The sequence below is a fragment of the Phocoena sinus genome, chromosome 20 (genome assembly GCF_008692025.1).
Source record: "Phocoena sinus isolate mPhoSin1 chromosome 20, mPhoSin1.pri, whole genome shotgun sequence".
In the NCBI taxonomy this organism is placed as follows: Eukaryota; Metazoa; Chordata; class Mammalia; order Artiodactyla; family Phocoenidae; genus Phocoena; species Phocoena sinus.
In genome coordinates, this window is record NC_045782.1 from 35,328,777 (window position 1) to 35,351,259 (window position 22,483).

Sequence of the window (22,483 nt, forward strand, 5' to 3'; positions counted from 1 at the left end):
ATTAAAAAAAAACCAAAACAAAAGAAAATGTCTCATAGTATCTTGTTCAAAGATCTTTGCTTACTCTTTTTAAATGTTCTTAAGCCACACGTGCAATTGTTGTGAACAGCACACTAATTTTCTAGTACTTTTGGAACCATGAATTGAAAGGCAAGAAAATAGACACTAGGTAGTGGGCAAGACTCTATTGCTATTTATGTTATCTGAGAGGAAGAATTTGACAAATTTAAAAATGTGTCTTTTTCTTTTACCTAAGCACTTAGCTGCTCAAATATTACCAGCATTCCAAAGCACTGTCCACAGACTTGCAGGGCGTTTACACGCAGTCGCCTTTTGTTTTGAGAACATAGGGCAAAAGGAATGGAGAGGGCTTCCCTGGTGGCGCAGTGGTTCAGAATCCGCCTGCCAACTCGGGGTACATGGGTTCGAGCCCTGGCCCGGGAAGATCCCACATGCTGCGGAGCAACTAGCCTGTGCACCAGAACTACGTGAGCCCACGTGCTACAGCTACTGAAGCCCACATGCCACAACTACTGAAGCCCACACGCCTAGAGCCCGTGCTCCGCAACAAGAGAAGCCACTGCCATTAGAAGCCCGTGCACTGAAATGAGGAGTAGCCCCCGCTCGCCGCAACTAGAGAAAGCCCGTGTGCAGCAACAAACACCCAATGCAGCCAAAGATAAATTAAAATAAATAGATTTATTTTCTTAAAAAAAGGAACAGAGAAACATTTCTCTAGAGCCTGAACAGTGTTTAGTCCCAAGAGGGGATATTTAGGGAAACAGGTTATGCTGTCCCGGCGCTAAGCACTAGATCCTGAGTGACAGAGATGCCCAAATGTTCATCAGTAAATACATGTGTTTGTTCTTTTCCTCCAGTTTTATTGAGATATAATTGACCGACAGCACTGTATAGTTTAAGTAGAGCATAAATGATTTGTCTTAGCATACATCATGAAATGATTATCACTGTAAGTTTAGTGAAAATCTATCATCTCACATAGGTACAAAATTAAAGAAATAGAAAAATAATATTTTTTTCTGCGATGAGAACTCTTAGGATTTATTCTCTTAACCACTTTCATATATTACACACGGCAGTGTTCATTATATTTATCATGTGGTACGTTATGTCCCTAGTACTTATTTATCTTATAACTGGAAGTTTGTACCTTCTGACCACCTTCATCCAACTTTGCCTTCCCCCACCCCCTGCCTCTGGTAACCACAAATCTGATCTCTTCTGTGAGTTTGTTTGTTTTATTTATTTGGTTGCGCTGGGTCTTAGTTGAGGCAGGCGGGCTCCTTAGTTGCGGCTCACTGGCTCCTTAGTTGTGGCATGTGAACTCTTAGTTGCAGCACGCATGTGGGATCTAGTTCCCTGACCAGGAACCGAACCTGGGCCCCCTGCATTGGGAGCACGGAGTCTTAACCACTGTGCCAACAAGGAAGTCCCTGTTTGTTTGTTTTTAACATCTTTATTAGAGTATAATTGCTTTACAATGGTGTGTTAGTTTCTGCTTTATAACAAAGTGAATCAGTTATACATATACATGTGTCCCCATATCTCTTCCCTCTTGCATCTCCCTCCCTCCCACCCTCCCTATCCCAGCCCTGTTTGTTTCTTGTGGATTTTTTTTTGCAGTACACGGGCCTCTCACTGTTGTGGCCTCTCCCGTTGCGGAGCACAGGCTCCGGACGTGCAGGCTCAGCGGCCATGGCTCACGGGCCCAGCCACTCTGCGGCATGCGGGATCTTCCCGGACCGGGGCACCAACCCACGTCCCTTGCATCGGCAGGCGGACTCTCAACCACTGCACCACCAGGGAAGCCCTGTTTGTTTGTTTTTGAAGTAAATACATGTGTCTGTGATATGCAGGGTTCTCTAAAGCACAGGATCCAGGTAGGGGCTCGTCTTGCCTGGGTCTAAGGACAGTACTGAATGGAGCGATCCAACATTGTCCCCCTATATAGCTATGGTGTTGTACATAAAATACATACTATTGAGCTAAATGATCATGCGTGCTAAAGTTATAAAAACTTTATAACTATGTTTATGACATACACAATGGAATGAGGTATGTACTTTATTCCTGTTTGGGAGAATAAACAATGATTGCCAGTCTGTATTTGTATCTGAGAAACGCTAAATTGAAGTTAAGCCAATTTCTTTACAGCAGGACTTCTCAGAACCTTGAATATACTAATGTGAATTGCGACTGTCCAAGAGGGAGACAAAGCATGCAGTATTTTTCAAAATTATTTGACCACCAAAACATTTTTCATGAAGTTTTATTAATATCTCACAGACACATTTTCAGAGATCCTGAACTACCCTTGGCCGTCTTCAGTAGGAAAGAGTAGAAACCAAAAGGCAGAGCCAGTGCAACACTGGGAGACTCTCCTGACTCCCAAGATAACCGAGACAGCCTGCCTCATCATGACGGGTCCACTCTGCAGATGACATGGGTCCTGAGTGGTCAGCAACTGATCTCAAGGCCCTGGAATCTAGTGGCTTGGCCACTGCACTTAACACTGTTTATCATGGCACCTCAGCACAGGGTCCAAGTTCAATCCCAGGAATTATGGAATCTGTCTTTATGATAGGGAGTCTGATGCCAGGGAAACCTTTATTCCAGCAGTGAGCGGACTACCCCAGTGATCTCATCCCTCCAACTGCCTGCGTCCCATCCGTGTGCCGGACTCCAGGTGAGCTGACTCCCTCCTCGCCTGCCTGGTCCGCCTCTCATCATCTGATCCGATTCCACTAGTGGACTGAACTGAACCAGGCTTCCACCTTCTCCAGGCAAGGACCCTGGGTTATTCATATTATTTGAGTCCACAAGGTAGCACCAAAAAATTTGTGGATGGCAATGATGCTGGAGATGATCTGTGATATAATTTCCAGCAAATAACCCTCAAGGACCCAGCAGCCATCTTTTTGACTGAGGATACCAACCCATCATATACTCTTTCGTGTGAGATGAAATGAGATAATGTGAGATACTATATGTACAAATGTTTCATAAACGGTAAGACATCATACAAACAATAATGAATACAGTCTCCATTGCCCTGATCAGTGATTGGTCCATTTCTAATGATCCTCAGCTTTTGATTAATATTTCCAGTACCTGAGCCAGACCCATCTGCCCTGTCAGTCTTATCTAGAGTTCAAATTTTGATAGCCCATCCACCAGTTCCTCTGTTTTAGATACCTGCAACCGGTCAGCATAGCATTTTTCCAGTGCCCGGACAACCTTTACGTGGCACATTGGAGATGGTTCTTGAAGTAGTGGAGAGCCAACTTGAACTGGATCTGAGCTTTGGTGTTGGTCCGGTATACGTTGTAGCTCTTCTCCAGGGCTGCCAGCTCTGGGTCCGCCACTGGAGAACGGGGCTGGTGACCTACAATCACATTTGAGCAGGACCCCACAAGCAGGCTTCCGAGCCCATCAATAAAGAACTCTGCCAAGAGAGGGAAAGTGCGAGAAGGAAATGTGAGCTTCCGCCAGAGACCCAGGGCCACACTGCAGGTCTGGGAGGAGAGTCAGGGGGAGGGGACACAGTTTATACCCCTGGGGAGCTTCCGCCCCTGTGAAGTCACCTGCCCAGGCTACTGAGTTGGAAGGACAGACAATGATATGGGTAGAGAGACACAGATTGGCTTCCAACTGGACGGAACTGTGGACTCCAGGACTGAGAGGAATGAGAGGGGAAGGTCACCAGCTGCAGTTTCATAGGAGAGGATGTCTGGAAAAGAAGCAGCAGCAGCCAGGTGGGAAAAGAGGGAGGGACCAGAGCTGTAGGCAAAGGAAGGGGAAGGGCGTCTGGAGAAGCAGAACAGCCTGGGGGAGACAAGAAGGCAGAGAGGGTGGGGGGAGGCAAGAGAGACCACGAGGGACTTCCCTGGTTGTCCAGTGGCTAAGACTCTGAGTTCCCAATGCAGGGGGCCTGGGTTCGATCCCTAGCCAGGGACCTAGATCCCACATGCCGCAACTAAGAGTTCACGTGCCACAACTAAAGACCCTGCATGCTGCAACAAAGATCCTGCACATGGCAATGAAGATCCGGTGTGCCGCAACGAAGACCCAGTGCAGCCAAGTAAATAAATAAATATTCTAAAAAAAAAGAGAGACCACGAGCTCTCCATTTTAGGGAGAAAGGGTGAGCTCCCCATTTTGGGGAGAAAGGACAAGCTCCCCTGAGCAGTGGCACACGGCCCTCCCTCCTTGGGAAAAAACAGGCTTCTGAGATCTGTCCACAGCACAGCTCCCTTCCTCACTCTTCCAGCCTCCCCACCTGAATGAGCCACTCGCTGCAGGCGGGGGTCGAAGCCCACTCTTTGGAGCCGCTCTGTGTGGGCCAGGAAGAAGTTGACAACACCACTCGTCACCACGCAGCTGGGGAAGCCGTCCAGGGGCCGGAACGATCCTGACCGCCGGTGAAGACAGTCCCCATTCTCACTGTGCTCCAGGAACAGCTTAAACTGGAACACGTTTCCAAGCACACTGCCGCCTACCTAGCCGGTGGGCAGAGAAATCCACATTAGAGCATAGACTCAATATCCATGTAGCCGCTGTCAAGAAGCCTTCCTGGACTGAACCTCAGTTATGGCAAGAATCACACCCTTTATCTACCCTTCATACTACACTTACACCGAGTCCAAAGGGCAGACAACTCTGCTCCGTTTACCCTCCAGCAGGCTCACTCTTTCCAGAAGGTGACTCATTCCCTTCCAGTACAAGGAGTGCTGTTTAGGTGCAAGCAAGAGTCAGCCTGCTCGTGCAGGGGTCCCTGTGTGGACTTCCTGCAGCCAGTAGTTTGTCTCAAGCTGCCTTCGTTCCGTTCTCTGCTCCCGGCTCACCTCTCTGTGCTGCCCGTCCCTGCACTCGTGGGAGATGCATGCATCTAGCTGTTGGAGCCTGAGCAAAACAGGACAAGCAATTATATCTATTCCTGAACCATCATAATCACCCAGGGTGGCACAGAAGTCTGATTGTCTGCCATCACCTGTTCTTTCCCTCCCCCCTTAGTAAATGAACCCTCTTGAGTTTTAACTGGACTAAATTAAAGTCTAGCCAATTAACCCAATAAAGATGAAATTTTCCCACTTCCCTTGCAAGGTCTGACCATGTGTCTAAGTCCCGGCTGAAAGGATGTGATCCAGAACAGATGTCTGCAGCTTTTATAAAGATCTCAATCTTAAAAGAGGACTTCTTGTCCTTCACTTCCCCTCTCCCCATTTCTTCCGACCATGCAGCTGAGGACCACGAAGATGGACAAACAATGGGGAGGGAAGCTGGTCCAGGATGACCCTGGAAGAAGAGTCGAGTGCCAGCTTGCATTCTTACACGGGTGGGAACTGCACCTTCTATGTCATTTACGCTATTGTGATTGGGTCTCTAGAGACATCTTAGTCAAGTCAGATGCTTTGGGGACTGTCCACCTGGAGTATGAAGTAACTGTGGTCACTGTGCTACTTCTTATACATTTTCTTTCTTTTTAACAGCTTTATTGAGATATCTTTGACATATTAAAATTGTATATATTTAAGGTGTACAGCTTGATGTTTTGATATATGTATACGTTGTGAAAAGATCACCACTCAAGCTAATTAACAAATCCATCACCTCTACCTAGTAATCTCTGCAAATTTCAAGAATACAATGCAGCATTATTAATTATTGTCACCTTTTTCTTCTCTTTTCTATATGTGACTTGACTTTTGATGTTTTAGTTATTTTTTTAATGTCTTTAAGGCCACATAGTCTTTTATAGCCTTGTGCCATTTTCATTTTTGTAACGGTGTGTGACAGCACCAGAGTCCCGCTCACTTTCTCCGGCCACTCCAGGGAGGAGGAAGGTAGAAGTAATAAACACACCATTTTAAAAACAGAACAACGGTGAGTTTTAGGCGCGGGTGTTGGTGTAATTTGCTCAAAGAAAAGTAAGAACAGAGGCAGAAGCAGAACTCGTGGGTCTGATTCCCACGTGATGGTCTCAACCCCAGAGCTGTGTTGCATCACCTCCTGCACCGGGCCCTCCCCCGCCCCTTCAGCCCTCCCTTCTCTCTTTCCCTCCTCTTCTTTCGCATACTTTCCTCTCTTCCTTTCTCCTCCCCTTCCCCTCTCACTTGTCAGATTGCAATGGGGTAGAACCAGCAACTCTCCCTTACCACGTCCAGTTCCATCTTCTCTAGGACATCCACCAGCACCTCAATCTTGGTCTTGTCGTTGAAGAGAAAGTCATCGTCCACCCAGAGAACGTATTTGGTGGTGACCTGAGATATGGCCAGGTTCCTACCAGCAAACCAACCCTGTGAGTAGAGTGAGGTTAGATGGTGGTTGCCTGCCCTGCTACATATCAGCGTCACCTGGGAGCTTTCTCAGCTCCCAACAAGCAGGCTGCACCACAAACACTGGCTGAGAACCTCTGGGTTGAAGGGAGTCCATGTCTCAGAGACACTGGGAGAGGGACAGGGGCTCTCTGGATCAAAGACTGAGACAAAGGCAGAAAGTTCTTCCTTGGCCCTGTGGCTAATATGGACCGATGGAAGTCCCCTTTCACCCGAGAGAGTCTCTGTGGCTCTCCCGCCCTTTCCCCTCATGCAGCCTGGAAGCTGTTGGAGGGGGGGACACTCTGGTACGTATAATATCCACTATCCACTTCCTCCTGTGTGTGCTTGAAAGATGGTGCATGGGGGAGAGAGACGCTCCAGCGAGGGGGGAATTATAGGGATGAGAGGTTTCTCTGCTGTTGGACCTGCATGTCAGGAAACCTTAGACTGTCAGACACCTCAAGCCACTTAGAAAGCCCTCAATCAATTTCCACACCAAGTGTGAGGAGAGGCAGATTAACTACCCTGTTAATGCAGAAAAGGGAGAGTGGCCTGATTTCTCTGTGAATTTGAAATCAGCAAGGGGACTCCCCTCCCATGCCAGGACCCTGCTGCCTTGGGAGGGCCACTGAAGCAGCCCCATTCAGGGCAGAACCTGACTGTGGGCCCTCTTGTCCCGGGATCCAGGTGTCTCCCCATCTGGGAGGGACATACCTTCCCATAAGGCATGGTGTAATACTCCACGTGGCTGTCATTAATTTTCAGGGGCTCCTTGCTGTCATCAGCCACGATCACGGTCAAATCTGGGTAATACACACGAATACTCTGGAGCATGGTCATGAGCTTGTGGGGACGGAGGAAAGTTTTGGTGGCAATGGTCACCAGGTCTCTGAGCTTCCTCTCTGAGCAAGAAAGGGTAGATGTCAGAGCTCTGTCTTCAGGAAGCCTCACTGTCCTGACTTGCATCATTCTGGGGGCACGTGGGTCGTCTGGTGAGGTGGGGTCAGCTGAAGTTAACGCATGCTGAAAGCTACACCCTCACCTATTGTTTGTGGGTGAACGCAACAGAACCCAACTGCAGAGCCACTTTTCAGAATGACAGAAATCAGAAATCACTCTATAAACCCTTTTCACTACATGCGGCGGCATCACCCAGCTTCTCCTGGGTCTGTGGGAGTGAGTGGAAACGAGACAGGGAGACAAGAGTACAGCCATTTTGGAAAAAGACCAGTCTTGGGTAAACAAGCCTTGCAAACTAAAGAACAAAGGTGCTGCGGGCCCGAGTCCCAGAGGAAAAAAACCAGACTCACAGGAATAAAAGAGTAACTTTATCTCTGTGCCACTAAGAGTATACCTAGTTGCCACAAGACAAGAAGCTCAACTGCAAATTTTCACCTAATCTGCTCGTGGGCTTTGCTTACAGAACATTCTCGCGCCCTTCTTCCCCCTCACAGAAGGGCTCCCTACTCAGGACAGCCACCACGGAGCCACCTGCCGCTGACCAAAGAAGTTGGATGATTTCTGGAAATTATCCGTGCTCATGAGACAAACCTCCCTTTTGTTATAAAAGCAACTCTCCCCTTCTACTCGAGGAGTTGGCACTCTTTTCCCACCTTCTCTCTCTCTCTTTTAAAAAATTTTTGAATTTTATTTTATTTTATTTTTTATACAGAAGGTTCTTATTAGTTATCCATTTTATACGTATTAGTGTATACACGTCAAACCCAATCTCCCCATTCATTCCACCACCACCACCACCCCGCCACTTGGTGTCCATACGTTCGTTCTCTACATCTGTGTCTCTATTTCTGCCCTGCAAACTGATTCATCTGTACCATTCTTCTAGGTTCCACATATATGCATTAATATACGATATCTGTTTTTCTCTTTCTGACTTACTTCACTCTGTATGACAGTCTCTAGATCCATCCACATCTCTACAAATGACCCAATTTCGTTCCTTTTTATGGCTGAGTAATATTCCATTGTGTATATGTACCACATCTTCTTTATCTATTCGTCTGTCGATGGACACTTAGGTTGCTTCCATGTCCTCGCTATTGTAAATAGAGCTGCAATGAACATTGTGGTACATGACTCTTTTTGAATTATGGTTTTCTCAGGGTATATGCCCAGTAGTGGGATTGCTGGGTTGTATGGTAGTTCTATTTTTAGTTTTTTAAGGAACCTCCATACTGTTCTCCATAGTGGCTGTATCAATTTACATTCCCACCAACAGTGCAAGAGGGTTCCCTTTTCTCCACACCCTCTCCAGCATTTGCTGTTTGTAGATTTTTTGATGATACCCATTCTAACTGGTGTGAGGTGATACCTCATTGTAGTTTTGATTTGCATTCCTCCAATAATTAGTGATGTTGAGCAGCTTTTCATGTGCCTCTTGGCCATCTGTATGTCTTCTTTGGAGAAATGTCTATTCAGGTCTTCTGCCCATTTTTGGATTGGGTTGTTTGTTTTTTTAATATTGAGCTGCATGAGCTATTTATATATTTTGGAGATTAATCCTTTGTCTGTTGATTCATTTTGCAAATATTTTCTCCCATTCTGAGGGTTGTCTTTTCCTCTTGTTTATGGTTTCCTTTGCTGTGCAAAAGCTTTTAAGTTTCATTAGGTCCCATTTGTTTATTTTTGTTTTTATTTCCATTACTCTAGGAGGTGAGTCAAAAAAGATCTTGCTGTGATTTATGTCAAACAGTGTTCTTCCTATGTTTGCCTCTAAGAGTTTTATAGTGTCCAGTATTACATTTAGGTCTCTAATGTATTTTGAGTTTATTTCTGTGTATGGTGTTAGGGAGGGTTCTAATTTCATTCTTTTACATGTAGCTGTCCAGTTTTCCCAGCACCACTTATTGAAGAGACTGTCTTTTCCATTGTATATCCTTGCCTCCTTTGTCATAGATTAGTTGACCATAGGTGTGTGGGTTTGTCTCTGGGCTTTCTATCCTGTTCCATTGATCTATATTTCTGTTTTTGTGCCAGTACCATATTATCTTGATTACTGTAGCTTTGTAGTATAGTCTGAAGTCAGGGAGTCTGATTCCTCCAGCTCCATTTTCTTCCCTCAAGACCGCTTTGGCTATTTGGGGCCTTTTATGTCTCCGTACAAATTTTAAGATTTTTTGTTCTAGTTCTGTAAAAAATGCCATTGGTAATTTGACAGGGATTGCATTGAATCTGTTGATTGCTTTGGGTAGTATAGTCATTTTCACAATACTGATTCTCCCAATCCAAGAACACGGTATATCTTTTCATCTGTTTGTATCACCTTTAATTTCTCTCATCAGTATCTTATAGTTTTCTGCATACAGGTCTTTTGTCTCCATAGGTAGGTTTATTCCTAGGTATTTTATTCTTTTTGTTGCAATGGTAAAAGGGAGTGTTTCCTTAATTTCTCTTTCAGATTTTTCATCATTAGTGTATAGGAATGCAAGAGATTTCTGTGCATTAATTTTGTATCCTGCAACTTTACCAAATTCATTGATTAGCTCTAGTAGTTTTCTGGTGGCATCTTTAGGATTCTCTGTGTATAGTATCATGTCGTCTGTAAACAGTGACAGTTTTACTTCTTCTTTTCCACCTTGAATTCCTTTTATTTCTTTTTCTTCTCTGATTGCCATGGCTAGGACTTCAAAAATTATGTTGAATAATAGTGGTGAGAGTGGACATCCTTGTCTTGTTCCTGATCTTAGAGGAAATGCTTTCAGTTTTTCACCATTGAGAATGATGTTTGCTGTGGGTTTGTTGTATATGGCTTTTATTATGTAGAGGTAGGTTCCCTCTATGCCCACTTTCTGGAGAGTTTTTATCACAACTGGGTGTTGAATTTTGTCAAAAGCTTATTCTGCATCTATTGAGATGATCATATGGTTTTTCTTCTTCAATTTGTTAATATGGTGTATCACATTGATTGATTTGCATATATTGAAGAATCCTTGCATCCCTGGGATTAATCCCACTTGATCATGGTGTACGATCCTTTTAATGTGTTGTTGGATTCTGTTTGCTAGTATTTTGTTGAGGACTTTTGCATCTATATTCATCAGTGATATTGGTCTGTAATTTTCTTTTTTTGTAGTATCTTTGGTTTTGGTATCAGGGTGATGGTGGCCTCATAGAATGAGTTTGGGAGTGTTCCTTCCTCTGCAATTTTTTGGAAGAGCTTGAGAAGGATGGGTATTAGCTCTTCTCTAAATGTTTGATAGAATTCACCTGTGAAGCCATCTGGTCCTGGTCTTTTGTTTGTTGGAAGATTTTTAATCACAGTTTCAATTTCATTACTTGTGATTGGTCTATTCATATTTTCCATTTCTTCCTGGTTCGGTCTTGGAAGGTTATACCTTTCTAAGAATTTGTCCATTTCTTCCAGGTTGTCCATTTTATTGGCATACAGTTGGTTGTTGTAGTCTCTGAGGATGCTTTGTATTTCTGCAGTGTCTGTTGTAACTTCTCCTTTTTCATTTTTAATTTTATTGATTTGAGTCCTCTCCCTCTTTTTCTTGATGAGTCTGGCTAATGGTTTACCAATTTGGTTTATCTTCTCAAAGAACCAGCTTTTAGTTTTATTGATCTTTGCTATTGTCTTCTTTGTTTGTATTTCATTTATTTCTGCTCTGATCTTTATGATTTCTTTCCTTCTACTAACTTGCATTTTGTTTGTTCTTCTTTCTCTAGTTGCTTTAAGTGTAAGGTTAGATTGTTTATTTGAGATTTTTCTTGTTTCCTGAGGTAGGCTTGTATTGCTATAACCTTCCCTCTTAGAACTGCTTTTGCTTCATCCCATAGGTTTTGGATCGTCATGTTTTTGTTGTCATTTGTCTGTAGGTATTTTTTGATCTCCTCTTTGATTTCTTCAGTGATCTCTTGGTTATTTAGTAACATATTGTTTAGCCTCCATGTGTGTGTTTTTTTTTTTATGTTTTTTCCCTGTAATTGATTTCTAATCTCATAGCGTTGTGGTCAGAAAAGATGCTTGATATGATTTCAGTTTTCTTAAATTTACTGAGGCTTGATTTGTGACCCAAGATGTGATCTATCCTGGAGAATGTTCCGTGTGCACTTGAGAAGAAAGTGTAATCTGCTGTTTTTGGATGGAATGTCTTATAAATATCAATTAAATCTATCTGGTCTGTTATGTCATTTAAAACTTGTGTTTCCTTATTAATTTTCTGTCTGGATGATCTGTCCGTTGGTGTAAGTGAGGTGTTAAAGTTCCCCACTATTATTGTGTAACTGTCGATTTCCTCTTTTATAGCTGTTAGCAGTTGCCTTATGTATTGAGGTGAGCCTATGTTGGGTGCATATATATTTATAATTGTTACATCATCTTCTTGGATCGATCCCTTGACCATTATGTAGTGTCCTTCCTTGTCTCTTGTAACATTCTTTATTTTAAAGTCTATTTTATCTGATAGGAGTATTGCTACTCCAGCTTTCTTTTGATTTCCATTTGCATGGAATATCTTTTTCCATCCCCTCACTTTCAGTCTGCATGTGTCCCTAGGTCTGAGGTGGGTCTCTTGTAGACAGCATATATATGGGTCTTGTGTTTGTATCCATTCAGTGAGCCTGTGTCTTTTGCTTGGAGCATTTAAGCCATTCATATTTAAGGTAATTATCGATATGTATGTTCCTATGACCATTTTCTTAACTGTTATGGGCTTGTTTTTGTAGGTCCTTTTCTTCTCTTGTGTTTCCCACTTAGAGAAGTTCCTTTAGCATTTGTTGTAGAGCTGGTTTGGTGGTGCTGAATTCTCTTAGCTTTTGCATGTCTGTAAAGCTTTTGATTTCTCTGTCGAATCTGAATGAGATCCTTGCTGGGTAGAGTAATCTTGGTTGTAGGTTCTTCCCTTTCATCACTTTAAATGTATCATGCCACTCCCTTCTGGCTTATAGAGTTTCTGCTGAGAATCAGATGTTAACCTTATGGGAGTTCCCTTATATGTTATTTGTCATTTTTCCCTTACTGCTTTCAATAGTTTTTCTTTGTCTTTAATTTTTGTCAATTTGATTACTATGTGTCTCAGCATGTTTCTCCTTGGGTTTATCCTGTATGGGACTCTCTGCACTTCCTGGACTTGGGTGGCTATTTCCTTTTCCATGTTAGGGAAGTTTTCGACTATAATCTCTTCAAATATTTTCTCGGGTCCTTTCTCTCTCTCTTCTCCTTCTGAGTCCCTTATAATGAGAATGTTGTTGCATTTAGTGTTGTCCCAGAGGTCTCTTAGGCTGTCTTCATTTCTTTTCATTCTTTTTTCCTTATTCTGTTCTGCAGCAGTGAATTCCACCAGTCTGTCTTCCAGGTCATGTGTCCGTTCTTCTGCCTCTGTTATCCTGCTATTGACTCCTTCTAGTGTATTTTTCATTTCAGTTATTGTACTGTTCATCTCTGTTTGTTTGCTCTTTAATTCTTCTAGGTGCTTGTTAAACATTTCTTGCATCTTCTCAATCTTTGCCACCATTCTTTTTCCAAGGCCCTGGATCATCTTCACTATCATTATTCTGAATTCTTTTTCTGGAAGGTTGCCTATCTCCACTTCATTTAGTTGTTTTTCTGGTGTTTTATCTTGTTCCTTCATCTGGTACTTAGTCCTCTGCCTTTTCATTTTGTCTATCTTTCTGTGAATGTGGTTTTCATTCCACAGGCTACAGGATTGTAGTTCTTCTTGCTTCTGCTGTCTGCCCTCTGGTGGATGAGGCTGTCCGAGAGGCTTGTCTCCTGCCTTCTCTCTTGTGCACAAACTATCTCTTTTAATAAAAAGCTCTGTGTGCCTAAGAGTCTTGCAGAAGCGATATTCATTTCTATGGTATTGCTGCTGCCCAAGAATCTGGAAAGGGCTCAGTAACAGAAAGCGTCAAGTAAATCATGTTCAAGAGCATGGCAAATGAATCCTCACCTACGTTTTCTCTTCTCAGGCCACATGATAAGTTTGGTTCTTTTGTTATAGTAAAGAGAGAATCAGAGGCCTGAATTACCATAGGAGGTGGTCAACGTAGGGGACTCCCAGCCAAGTTGGTGGTATAGAATTTTGCTTTGAAATTCCATATTGTTCCAAACACATAGCAATGATAAAGGAAAATGCAGACATAGCTGTGCTCAAAAATAGACAACATTTCTTCCAAGAACAGATATCAACAGCTGTGAGCAGAGCTGGAGCTGGGCTTGCAGCAATCTGAGGTCAGAACAGCAGAGGAGGCTGGGAGGCCGAGTCTGAGTGTTTTAATGGAATAAAAGTGTCTCATAAGGTATGTGGGTCCATAGCCAGGCTTTTTGCTAGAAGCCATGGACTTAAGCCAGGCTGCACTCCCTCCATCTCTCACCACATACTACCTGCTGGGCAAGGAACCCCAAACATCCATCATCCCTGTACACAACTCTGGGTGCAGAGATGACACCACATCACAGCCAAGCCCTGTGCCAAGCCACCCTCAGGCCCAGCAACTGGCACTTCAGTGACACCAATATCACTAGGGGACAAGGACCCCAACACTCCAGTATGAAATGATGGACTAGGAATCTTGGGCTACTGGGAATAGAAGCAATTGTAAAGCTGTGAGATGGGAACAAATCAGGAGAGAGAGAGAGAGAAAAGAGGGAGAAAGAAGGAGAGAGGAGAAAACGAAACAACAAGCAAAAGCCTCCTACTCAAGATGAGCCACCAGCAAAAATTCCAAGACACTCAAAGAAAACTACAGCCAGCAAATCTACCCTGCACAGTGTGTATCTACCACTCTAGATAGACACAATAATAGAGGAAGCTGAAAAGGATTTAAAATGAGAATGTTTAAAATCTTTAAAGTGACAAATCACAGAATCACCTATATGAAAAAGAAAATATGGAACAAAAACAGGCATAAATGAAACGAGAATATTTAGATATGAAACCAACTTAAAATTACTGAAGATAAATGTAAAGAACCAAAAGGGAGACCTGACTTCAGATATTTAAAAATTTTTAACAAACATAAGAGAATGCTATGAACAGCTCTATGACAGAAAAAAAATGGCAATTTACATCAAATTTAAGACAACTTTACAGAAACATTTAAAAAATTGACTCAATGTACATACAGATCAACAACCATTAAAGAAACAGAACTGATAGTTTTAAATTTCTTCCCTTTCTCTCACTCCTTCCCATCCACATTCCCATCCTTAACCACCTTCCCCAAAACTTGGACCAAAAAAAAAGACATAAGGATCAGATAAGTTGTAATAAAACTCCAAGAGGTGTATTATTCCTATTTTATTACAATTCACTTCAGCAAACTGAAAAAAGGAAAGCTATCCAACTTGTCTTACGAAACTTGTATAATATTGATAACAAAACTGGGCAAGGACATTACAGGAAAAACTAGTCTCAGTTTTGAATACAGGTGCAAAAATCCTATATAAAATTGCATCAAATTTAATTCAGCATTTAATCAACTAATACATTGCAATCAAGATGGGTTTATTCCAGAAATACAGGAACAATTTCAACAGCAGAAAATCAATAATGCAGAAAATCAATAATGTAAGTCACTACATAAACCCAATTAAAGGAGAAAAATTATTTCAATGGGTACAGACAATTTATCTGATAAAATTCAACACTCATTCATATAAAAACTCTCTGCAAGGAAATAGAAAGTAGAAATAGAAAAATTCTTAGCAGCAGTAATAGAAGGAAAGGAACTTCCCTGGTGGTCCAGAGGTTAAGACTTCGCCTTCCAATGCAAGGGGTGCAGGTTCAATCCCTAGTCGAGGAGCTAAGACCCCACATGCCTCGCAGTCAAAAAAACAAAACATAAAACAGAAGCAATATTGTAACAAATTCAATAAAGACTTTAAAAAAATGGTCCACATCAGAAATAGAAGGAAAGAAGGAAACTTTCTTACCCTGACACATCTACCACACTCCTACCCAGCAAACATGAACGGTAGAGCATTCGAATGTTCTTAAACTCAGGAACAAGCAAAAGTGCCTGCTACCACTGCTATCATTCAACACTGTACCGGAGATTTTAGCAAAATGCAGTAAGAAAAGAAAACTAAACAAATGATAAGAACTGGAAAAGAAGAGACAAAAATTATTATTTGTTCAAGAGACTCCATGTTAAAAACAATCACTAATATGAGTGCAAGAACGATGCTGCTTGTGTAAGTTCAACATTCAAAAATCACTAATGTCCTATATACCAACGGCAACCAATTAAAATGTAGAAGAAAAAGATCCAATTTATAAAAGCAATAAGAAATATAAAGTACCTAAGACTAAATCCAATGAAGTGTGCCATTCCTCTACAAATAAAACTAGAAAATAAATTATTGAAGAACCTATGAAGAGACTATGACATGGAGATTATAACGTGGAGAGGTATACCAGATTCATGGTTGGGAATATTCAACTTCATAAAACTGTCAATTCATCTCTAATTAAGCTACAAATTCTATGAAATTCTCATCAAAATCTCAAGGGATTTTGGAGGATCTTGATGAGCTGATGCCAAAACGCTAATGAAAAAGTAAAAGACCAAGAAGGGCTGAGAAAATTTTGCTAAATGAAATACAGTCATCCTGAAGTACAGAATTTATCCCCACTAGATACAAAACCTGTTATAAAGTGTATGGAAACGTTGTGGAATGAGAGCCCAAGGATAAATAGATCGATGTGACCTAAAAAAGGTTCAGACCCCTGCATGCATGAAAGCGGGTATGTGAGGGGCCGGCTGTACGAGCAGTAGGCAGCTGCACCACTAGGTCTGTGGTGGTGGGACAACAGGCTCTCCATACACAAAAAATTAGGTCCTCTTCACATGCCACACGTAAGTATCTAAATGTAAGAACCAAACATGTGCAACTTTTGAAAAAAATAGGAGAGTATCTTTATGGCTCCAACGTAGGGAAGAATTTCTTGAATAAGGCACAAAAAGCAAAAGGTAGAAAACAACGAATCAATTTTATTAAAGGATAAAGCTTTTAATAACAAAAGACCCTGAAGCAAAATCAAAAGACAAGCCATGGACTGACAAAAGGTCAGAAACTAGAACTTCATGCCATACAATGTAACTTTTATGAGAAGTTCAAAAATGCATTGTACCACACTGTATATGCTGTGTGTGTGTGTGTGTGTGTGTGTACACATCTGTAAGAATAGAAATCTACATATTAAAATGTACAAAAACAGGGGGCTTCCCTGGTGGCGCAGTGGTTGAGAGTCTGCCTGCTGATGCAGGGGACACGGGTTCGTGCCCCGGTCCGGGAAAATCCCACATGCCACGGAGCGGCTGGGCCCGTGAGCCATGGCCGTTGAGCCTGCGCGTCCGGAGCCTGTGCTCCGCAACGGGAGAGGCCAAAACAGTGAGAGGCCCACATACCGGAAAAAAAAAAAAAATGTACAAAAACAGGGAAAAGAAAGATCATGACTGCTGGAAGAAGGGAGGGGAAGAAGATTGTGGTGATTTCCATTTTATTGGTAACACTTTATCTTTAAAACAAATCTGAAGCCAGAAAGGGATTTTTGTGAACTCCTTGTACTTATTTCTTTTATTTTTGAGATAGTTATGATGTTAAGCCCATACTTTAAATCCCTCTCCACAGATATTTAATACTATTACTTTAAAATAACAATTTATATTTTGAAAAGAATCTATTTGAATAGATTACATTTTGAATATATAGGTAATACAGTTAAAAAAAAAGTCAACTGTTCAAAATTCTAAATGTATTGAAAGTTATACCATGAAAATACTTCTTCCCATCCCTGTTCCCAACTACTTGGTTTCTTCCCAGGAGTTTACCAGTATTACTAATTTCTTGTTTATTTTTCTGTAATCAAGCAGTTATGTCTTCTTTCCCCCTTTCTTTTTACAGAAAAGGTAGCTTACTCTTTACTCTTTTCTGTACATCTTGGAAAGCATTTTGTATCAGAATAAAAACCTCCCTGCTCCTGTTTTCCTCCTCCGTCCTTCTGAATGGCACTGCGTGGCATTTCATTATACCAATGGACCACACTTGATTTAACCAGTGCCTCCCACTTTTAAGGTTTTTGGCATTGCAAACAATGCTGCAATAAATACCTTCAAACAAATGTCATTTCACACAGATGTAAGCATCTTAGGATAATTTCTAGAAGCCACACGATAAGCGGCTGGACCAAAGCACACATACGTTTAAAATGCTGACAGGACTTCCCTGGCGGTGCAGTGGTTAAGAATCTGCACTTCCACTGCAGGGGGCGCGGGTTCCATCCCTGGTCAGGGAACTAAGATACCGCTCACAGTTTATGTTTCCCTACTCTTCCAACACAATATGAATGTAGTTTTCATTTGCACTTTTCTTAGCATGAAATTGAGCATGTATTTTAATGGCTAAAAGTATTCTTGAATTTAACTTTTTGTGAATTGGCTTATTCTTTTCTTATTGTTCTTTTCTTATTCATGTTCTTTTCTTATTGATTCACAAGTGCTCTTAAGTAAAATTAGACCTTTGACTTTAATGTGTGTTGAAGATACTTTTTCCCAATTTGTCCTTTGTCATTTGACTTTGCATATGGTAAGTTTCTGTCATAAAAATATTAAAAATTGTTATGTATTTTATGTTTTTAGTCTTTTCCTTATGGCCTGTGGGGTTTGTGTCATATTTAGAAAAGCCTTATACACCAAAGTTTTATTTATTTATTTATTTATTTATTTGGCTGTGCCACACGGCATGCGGGATCTTAGTTTCCGGACCAGGGATTGAACTCATGCTCCCTGCAGTGGAAACACGGAGTCCTAACCACTGGACTGCCAGGGAAGTCCCTCCAAAGTTATTTTTAAACTCCATGTTTTTTTCTAGTACTTCCAAAAAAATAGATACTTGCCTATTTGGAATTTATCTTGGTATGAGCTGTGAGATAGATTCAACTTGTTCTTTTCCACATAGTTACACAGTTATCCTGCATGTTTTCTTGAATAATCCATCTTTTCTCCCTTTAATTTGAAAAGCTATCTTTATCACATGGTAAACTATCAACATGTCTATTTCTAGATTTCTAATTTGATTCCATTGATGTACATATTCCTGCTCTAGAACCACTCTATCTTTATAATTATTCTTCTCCTCCATCTAAGATGGGATCCCTTCTGAATCTCACCAATATTCTATAGGACCCACCATGAAGCCCCAGAGACAAGGGCCTTACCTGGTCCAGGATCATATAACTTGGGCATAACAGGAAGGTGGATGGCCACTGGAAACTTGGCCACTGAGGACTTGGACTCCAGACTCACTGGAGAGAGAAATAAGGTCAGGTTGGGTGCACTGTGTCTGGGTCACTCCCCCCGCTGCCCGGGAAGCCGACGGGATGCAGGAGTGCACTGGTGGAATGAGACTGAGGACCGCATAGTCTATGGCAGCATGGCTCATGACCTGCTGCGCATCCCTGGGGCAACCTGTTGATCACCTCCAAAACTCACATTTCCTCCCTGTAAGAATCTGTTGGGTAAAGTGGGCTTGGAATCAGAGGGATGGATTAAATTTGACTTTGCCTTGTTATCTGAAATTCCTTGGGTAAATCACTTCACCTCCTTCTCCATCTACAAAACCAAGATAATACTACCTGCCCCATTTTATACCTCACAGGGTCATTTTGTGATAAAAAAATGTTTGAAAATCTGAAGTGAAGAGAACTTTGCCTCTAGTTTGTGCTCATGGGAAATCTGTCCCACACTTCATTTTTTCTGTTGGTGTCCTGGGAATGCATCCTGTGTAGCTGCTCAAAATGGGAACGGGTGCCTTGAATTCAACCAGAAAGAAACTGGGGCTGCCCTGCCGGCGGCAGGAGTTGTTCTCCCAGGAATTCTGGGGATGGGAACGGGGACTGGGATGGGAGGAGGAAGACAAAGCCACTGACCTGGGGGCTTCTAGTTCCCCACATCCCTCTTTCCTGTTAGTGCCCAGGACAAGATACTGATGCATAGACTGCCCCCCATCTACTGCAGCCAACATCTTCAGGTTTGCTTGCTACTGAGAATGAGAAACAGAACTGGATGGTTTCTAGGGACACAGCATGAATGATCTGTCTTCGTGGAGAGTCGGGCAGGCATTTTGCCTGTCCTTTCCTTCGAGTCACTCTATGTGGTCAATGGCAACGTGGGGGATAGCACTGGGTACAGTAATTGGGAAATTAGGTGTTTAGAGTTAGAAACAGGAGCTAGAGAGGCAGGCTTCCTGGAGGAGGAAGACTTTGAGGGCCTGATGGTGTTTTTCTGGGTCCCTAAGCATTTTGGACAGGTCCCTAAGCATCCAAGGACAGCCTCTCACCTACATCCACCCTGCAGCGCTGATACTCTGTGCTTGTGTATGTCACGTGCTGGAGTATGAAATTCAAAAGCTTCCGGTTACTGGTCGAAATGTTCAGCTGCTTCTGGCCTCTGCCCTGTACCACACTGTCTGGGATGTCAGCGAGGGTGTTCAGTGTCCCCAGAGAAGCTGTCAGGGTGACCTAGGGTAGATGAGATAGAAAGACGAGGTGCAAAGAACAGCATATACCCAGAATGGCCAGCAGGGAGCAGAGTGCATAAACACGAGAGAAGAATGATCACGGGTGCCCCTGAAACCTAGGGTCTGGCTCTGCGGTTGCTGCCCCAGCCCCAGTAAAGAAGAATCAAGTCCTAGGACCTGGTGTGTTCAAGGGCCATTTCTGAAGCATTCTTAACTCTTGCCTTGCAGGATACCATTCTTAAAGATTTCTTCCTACCCTTTCCTACCCGGCTGCTCATATATCTATCTATCTATCTCTCCCTCTCTCTCTCCCTCTCTCTCTCTCTCTCTCTCTCTCTCTCTCTCATTTATTTATTTATTAAAATTTATTTATTTATGGCTGCGTTGGGTCTTCGTTGCTGCGCACGGGCTTTCTCTAGTTGTGGCAAGGGGGAGCTACTCTTCATTGCAGCGCGCAGGCTTCTCATTTCTCATTTCAGTGGCTTCTTTTGTTGCTGAGCATGGGCTCTAGGCATGCAGGCTTCAGTAGTTGCGGCACATGGGCTCAGTAGTTGTGCCGCACGGGCTTAGTTGCTCCACGGCATATGGGATCTTCCCAGACCAGGGATTGAACCTGTGCCCCCTGCATTGGCAGGCAGATTCTTAACCACTGCGCCACCAGGGAAGCCCCATGGCTGCTCCTTTTGAATTCCGTTTGCCGACTCCTTGTCTATCTGACCTCCAAAGAGAGTTTTTCAGGGTTTGGTTCTGCATCCTCTTCCCTTCTTAATCTACCGCTTCTCACTAGAGGAGGCAGCAGCTTTAAATACTATTCATATGCTGATGGTTTAAAAATGTACATCTTCAGGGACTTCCCTGCTGGTGCAGTGGTTAAGAATACGCCTGCCCGCAGTGGTTGAGAGTCCGCCTGCCGATGCAGGGGACACAGGTTCGTGCCCAGGTCTGGGAAGATCCCACATGCCTCGGAGTGGCTAGGCCAGTGAGCCATGGCCTTTGAGCCTGTGCGTCCGGAGCCTCTGCTCTGCAACAGGAGAAGCCACAACAGTGAGAGGCCCATGTACCACAAAAAAAAAAAAAAAAAAAAGAATACGCCTGCCAATTCAGGGGACAAGGATTCGATCCCTGGTCTGGAAGATCCCACATGCTGTGGAGCAACTAAGCCCGTGCGCCGCAACTACTGAGCCTGTGCTCTAGAGCCTGTGAGCCACAACTACTGAGCCCACGCGCCATAACTACTGAAGCCCGCGCACCTAGAGCCTGTGATCTGCAACAAGGGAAGCCACCACAATGAGATGCCTGCGCACCGCAATGAAGAGTAGCCCCCGCTCACCGCAACTAGAGAAAGCCTGCATGCAGCAATGAAGACCCAATGCAGCCAAAAATAAATAAATAAAGTAAATAAATAATTTTTTTTTAAGTACATCTTCAGCTCCTATCTTTCTGAAATCCAGCTGCTTTGTTGGTTGCTCTGCTAGGAAGTTTCACAAGCAGCTCAAACTGATATCTTCAAAACTGAACTATGTTTTTTTCTCGATAAACCTGTTTTCCACCCCGTCCCTGGCTCTCCTTGCCTTGTGAATGGCACCTCCACCCACTCAGCTGTTCCAGTCCCCAAATGAAGTCATTCTTGTCCTGCTCTTTCCCCAACGCCTACAGCCAATCCATGAGTGAGTCCTGCCCGGTCCACCTTCAACATGTAGCTAGAAGCCATCTGCTTCTCTCCATCCCCACTGCTACTCTTTCCCTTGCCTTCTTGTCTTTTGCGACAGCCAGTTATCTTTAGGAAAAGTAACCTAGATTATGTCATTCCTGCTGAAAATACTTTAGTCATTCGAGAGATACTTTCTGAGATCCAAACTACAGGCACTGGGAAAAGAGCAGTGAATAAGACAGACTCCCTGCCTTCAAGAAGCTTATAGTCTAGTGAGGAAGAGTGGCAATAAGCATATCATGACACATATAAAGTAATTCAGGTATGATAAGTGCCATGAAGAAGGTAACACAGAGTAGAGACAAAGCGACAAAGGTGTAGGGGGCAGCGGCGGTGAGGGGAGTTGCGGGGAAGGTGTCCAGAGGCGCCCTCTGGAGGACAGAGCAGCTTTGCTCAATCACCACCTATTACAGCCTCGTGTGGCATGCAGGAGGAAAACTAAAACTATATTTCCCAGACTCCTTTTCAGTTAGGGTCTGGATGTGATTTACATCCCACCCCTTAGACATACTTGCATAGACCTTGATTTGGAGCTATCTTAAATGGGAAAGAAGGGCAGGCCACAGAGCATCCACCTTGCTGGCGCTGACCCGAACAGGGGCAACACAGCCCGGCTGTGGCGGCAGCTTCCTTGTAGCTGAAGGCAGCAGGACCCTTGGTGGCCCAGTCCTCTGGAAGTCCTCCCTGGAACTCCAGCTACCCCACGGCTGGAAAATTCATGACTTCTATAGGCACCCTTCCCCCTCTCCCCACCATGGACTCACGTCTAATATTTAATCAGGATAGAGACTCTGTCAAAATCTGAAACCGGCTACCATGGGGGGAAGAGGGCACAGGCAGTGAGCAAAGGACAGGATGCCAAGTGCAAAAGGGAGCTGGGAAGGTGACCCTTGCCTCATAGATGGGAGCATCTGGTCCTTCAAACTGGAGACCTGGAGAACACAGGAAAAA

General features: G+C 43.3%; 1 protein-coding gene across 1 annotated transcript in view; it reads right to left on the minus strand.

The window, feature by feature from the left end:
• Positions 1 to 2,894: 2,894 nt before the first annotated feature.
• Positions 2,895 to 22,483, minus strand: part of B4GALNT2 (beta-1,4-N-acetyl-galactosaminyltransferase 2) — a 52,322-nt gene continuing 32,733 nt past the window's right edge. Inside the window, exons 5-11 of the mRNA XM_032616712.1 lie at positions 22,427 to 22,464; positions 19,642 to 19,822; positions 18,521 to 18,607; positions 7,053 to 7,240; positions 6,177 to 6,317; positions 4,301 to 4,520; positions 2,895 to 3,466 (exon numbers count right to left, since the gene is read on the minus strand). Coding sequence (XP_032472603.1) covers positions 3,261 to 3,466; positions 4,301 to 4,520; positions 6,177 to 6,317; positions 7,053 to 7,240; positions 18,521 to 18,607; positions 19,642 to 19,822; positions 22,427 to 22,464 — 1,061 coding nt within the window. The 3' untranslated portion in view covers positions 2,895 to 3,260. The remainder of the gene's footprint in view (positions 3,467 to 4,300; positions 4,521 to 6,176; positions 6,318 to 7,052; positions 7,241 to 18,520; positions 18,608 to 19,641; positions 19,823 to 22,426; positions 22,465 to 22,483) is intronic.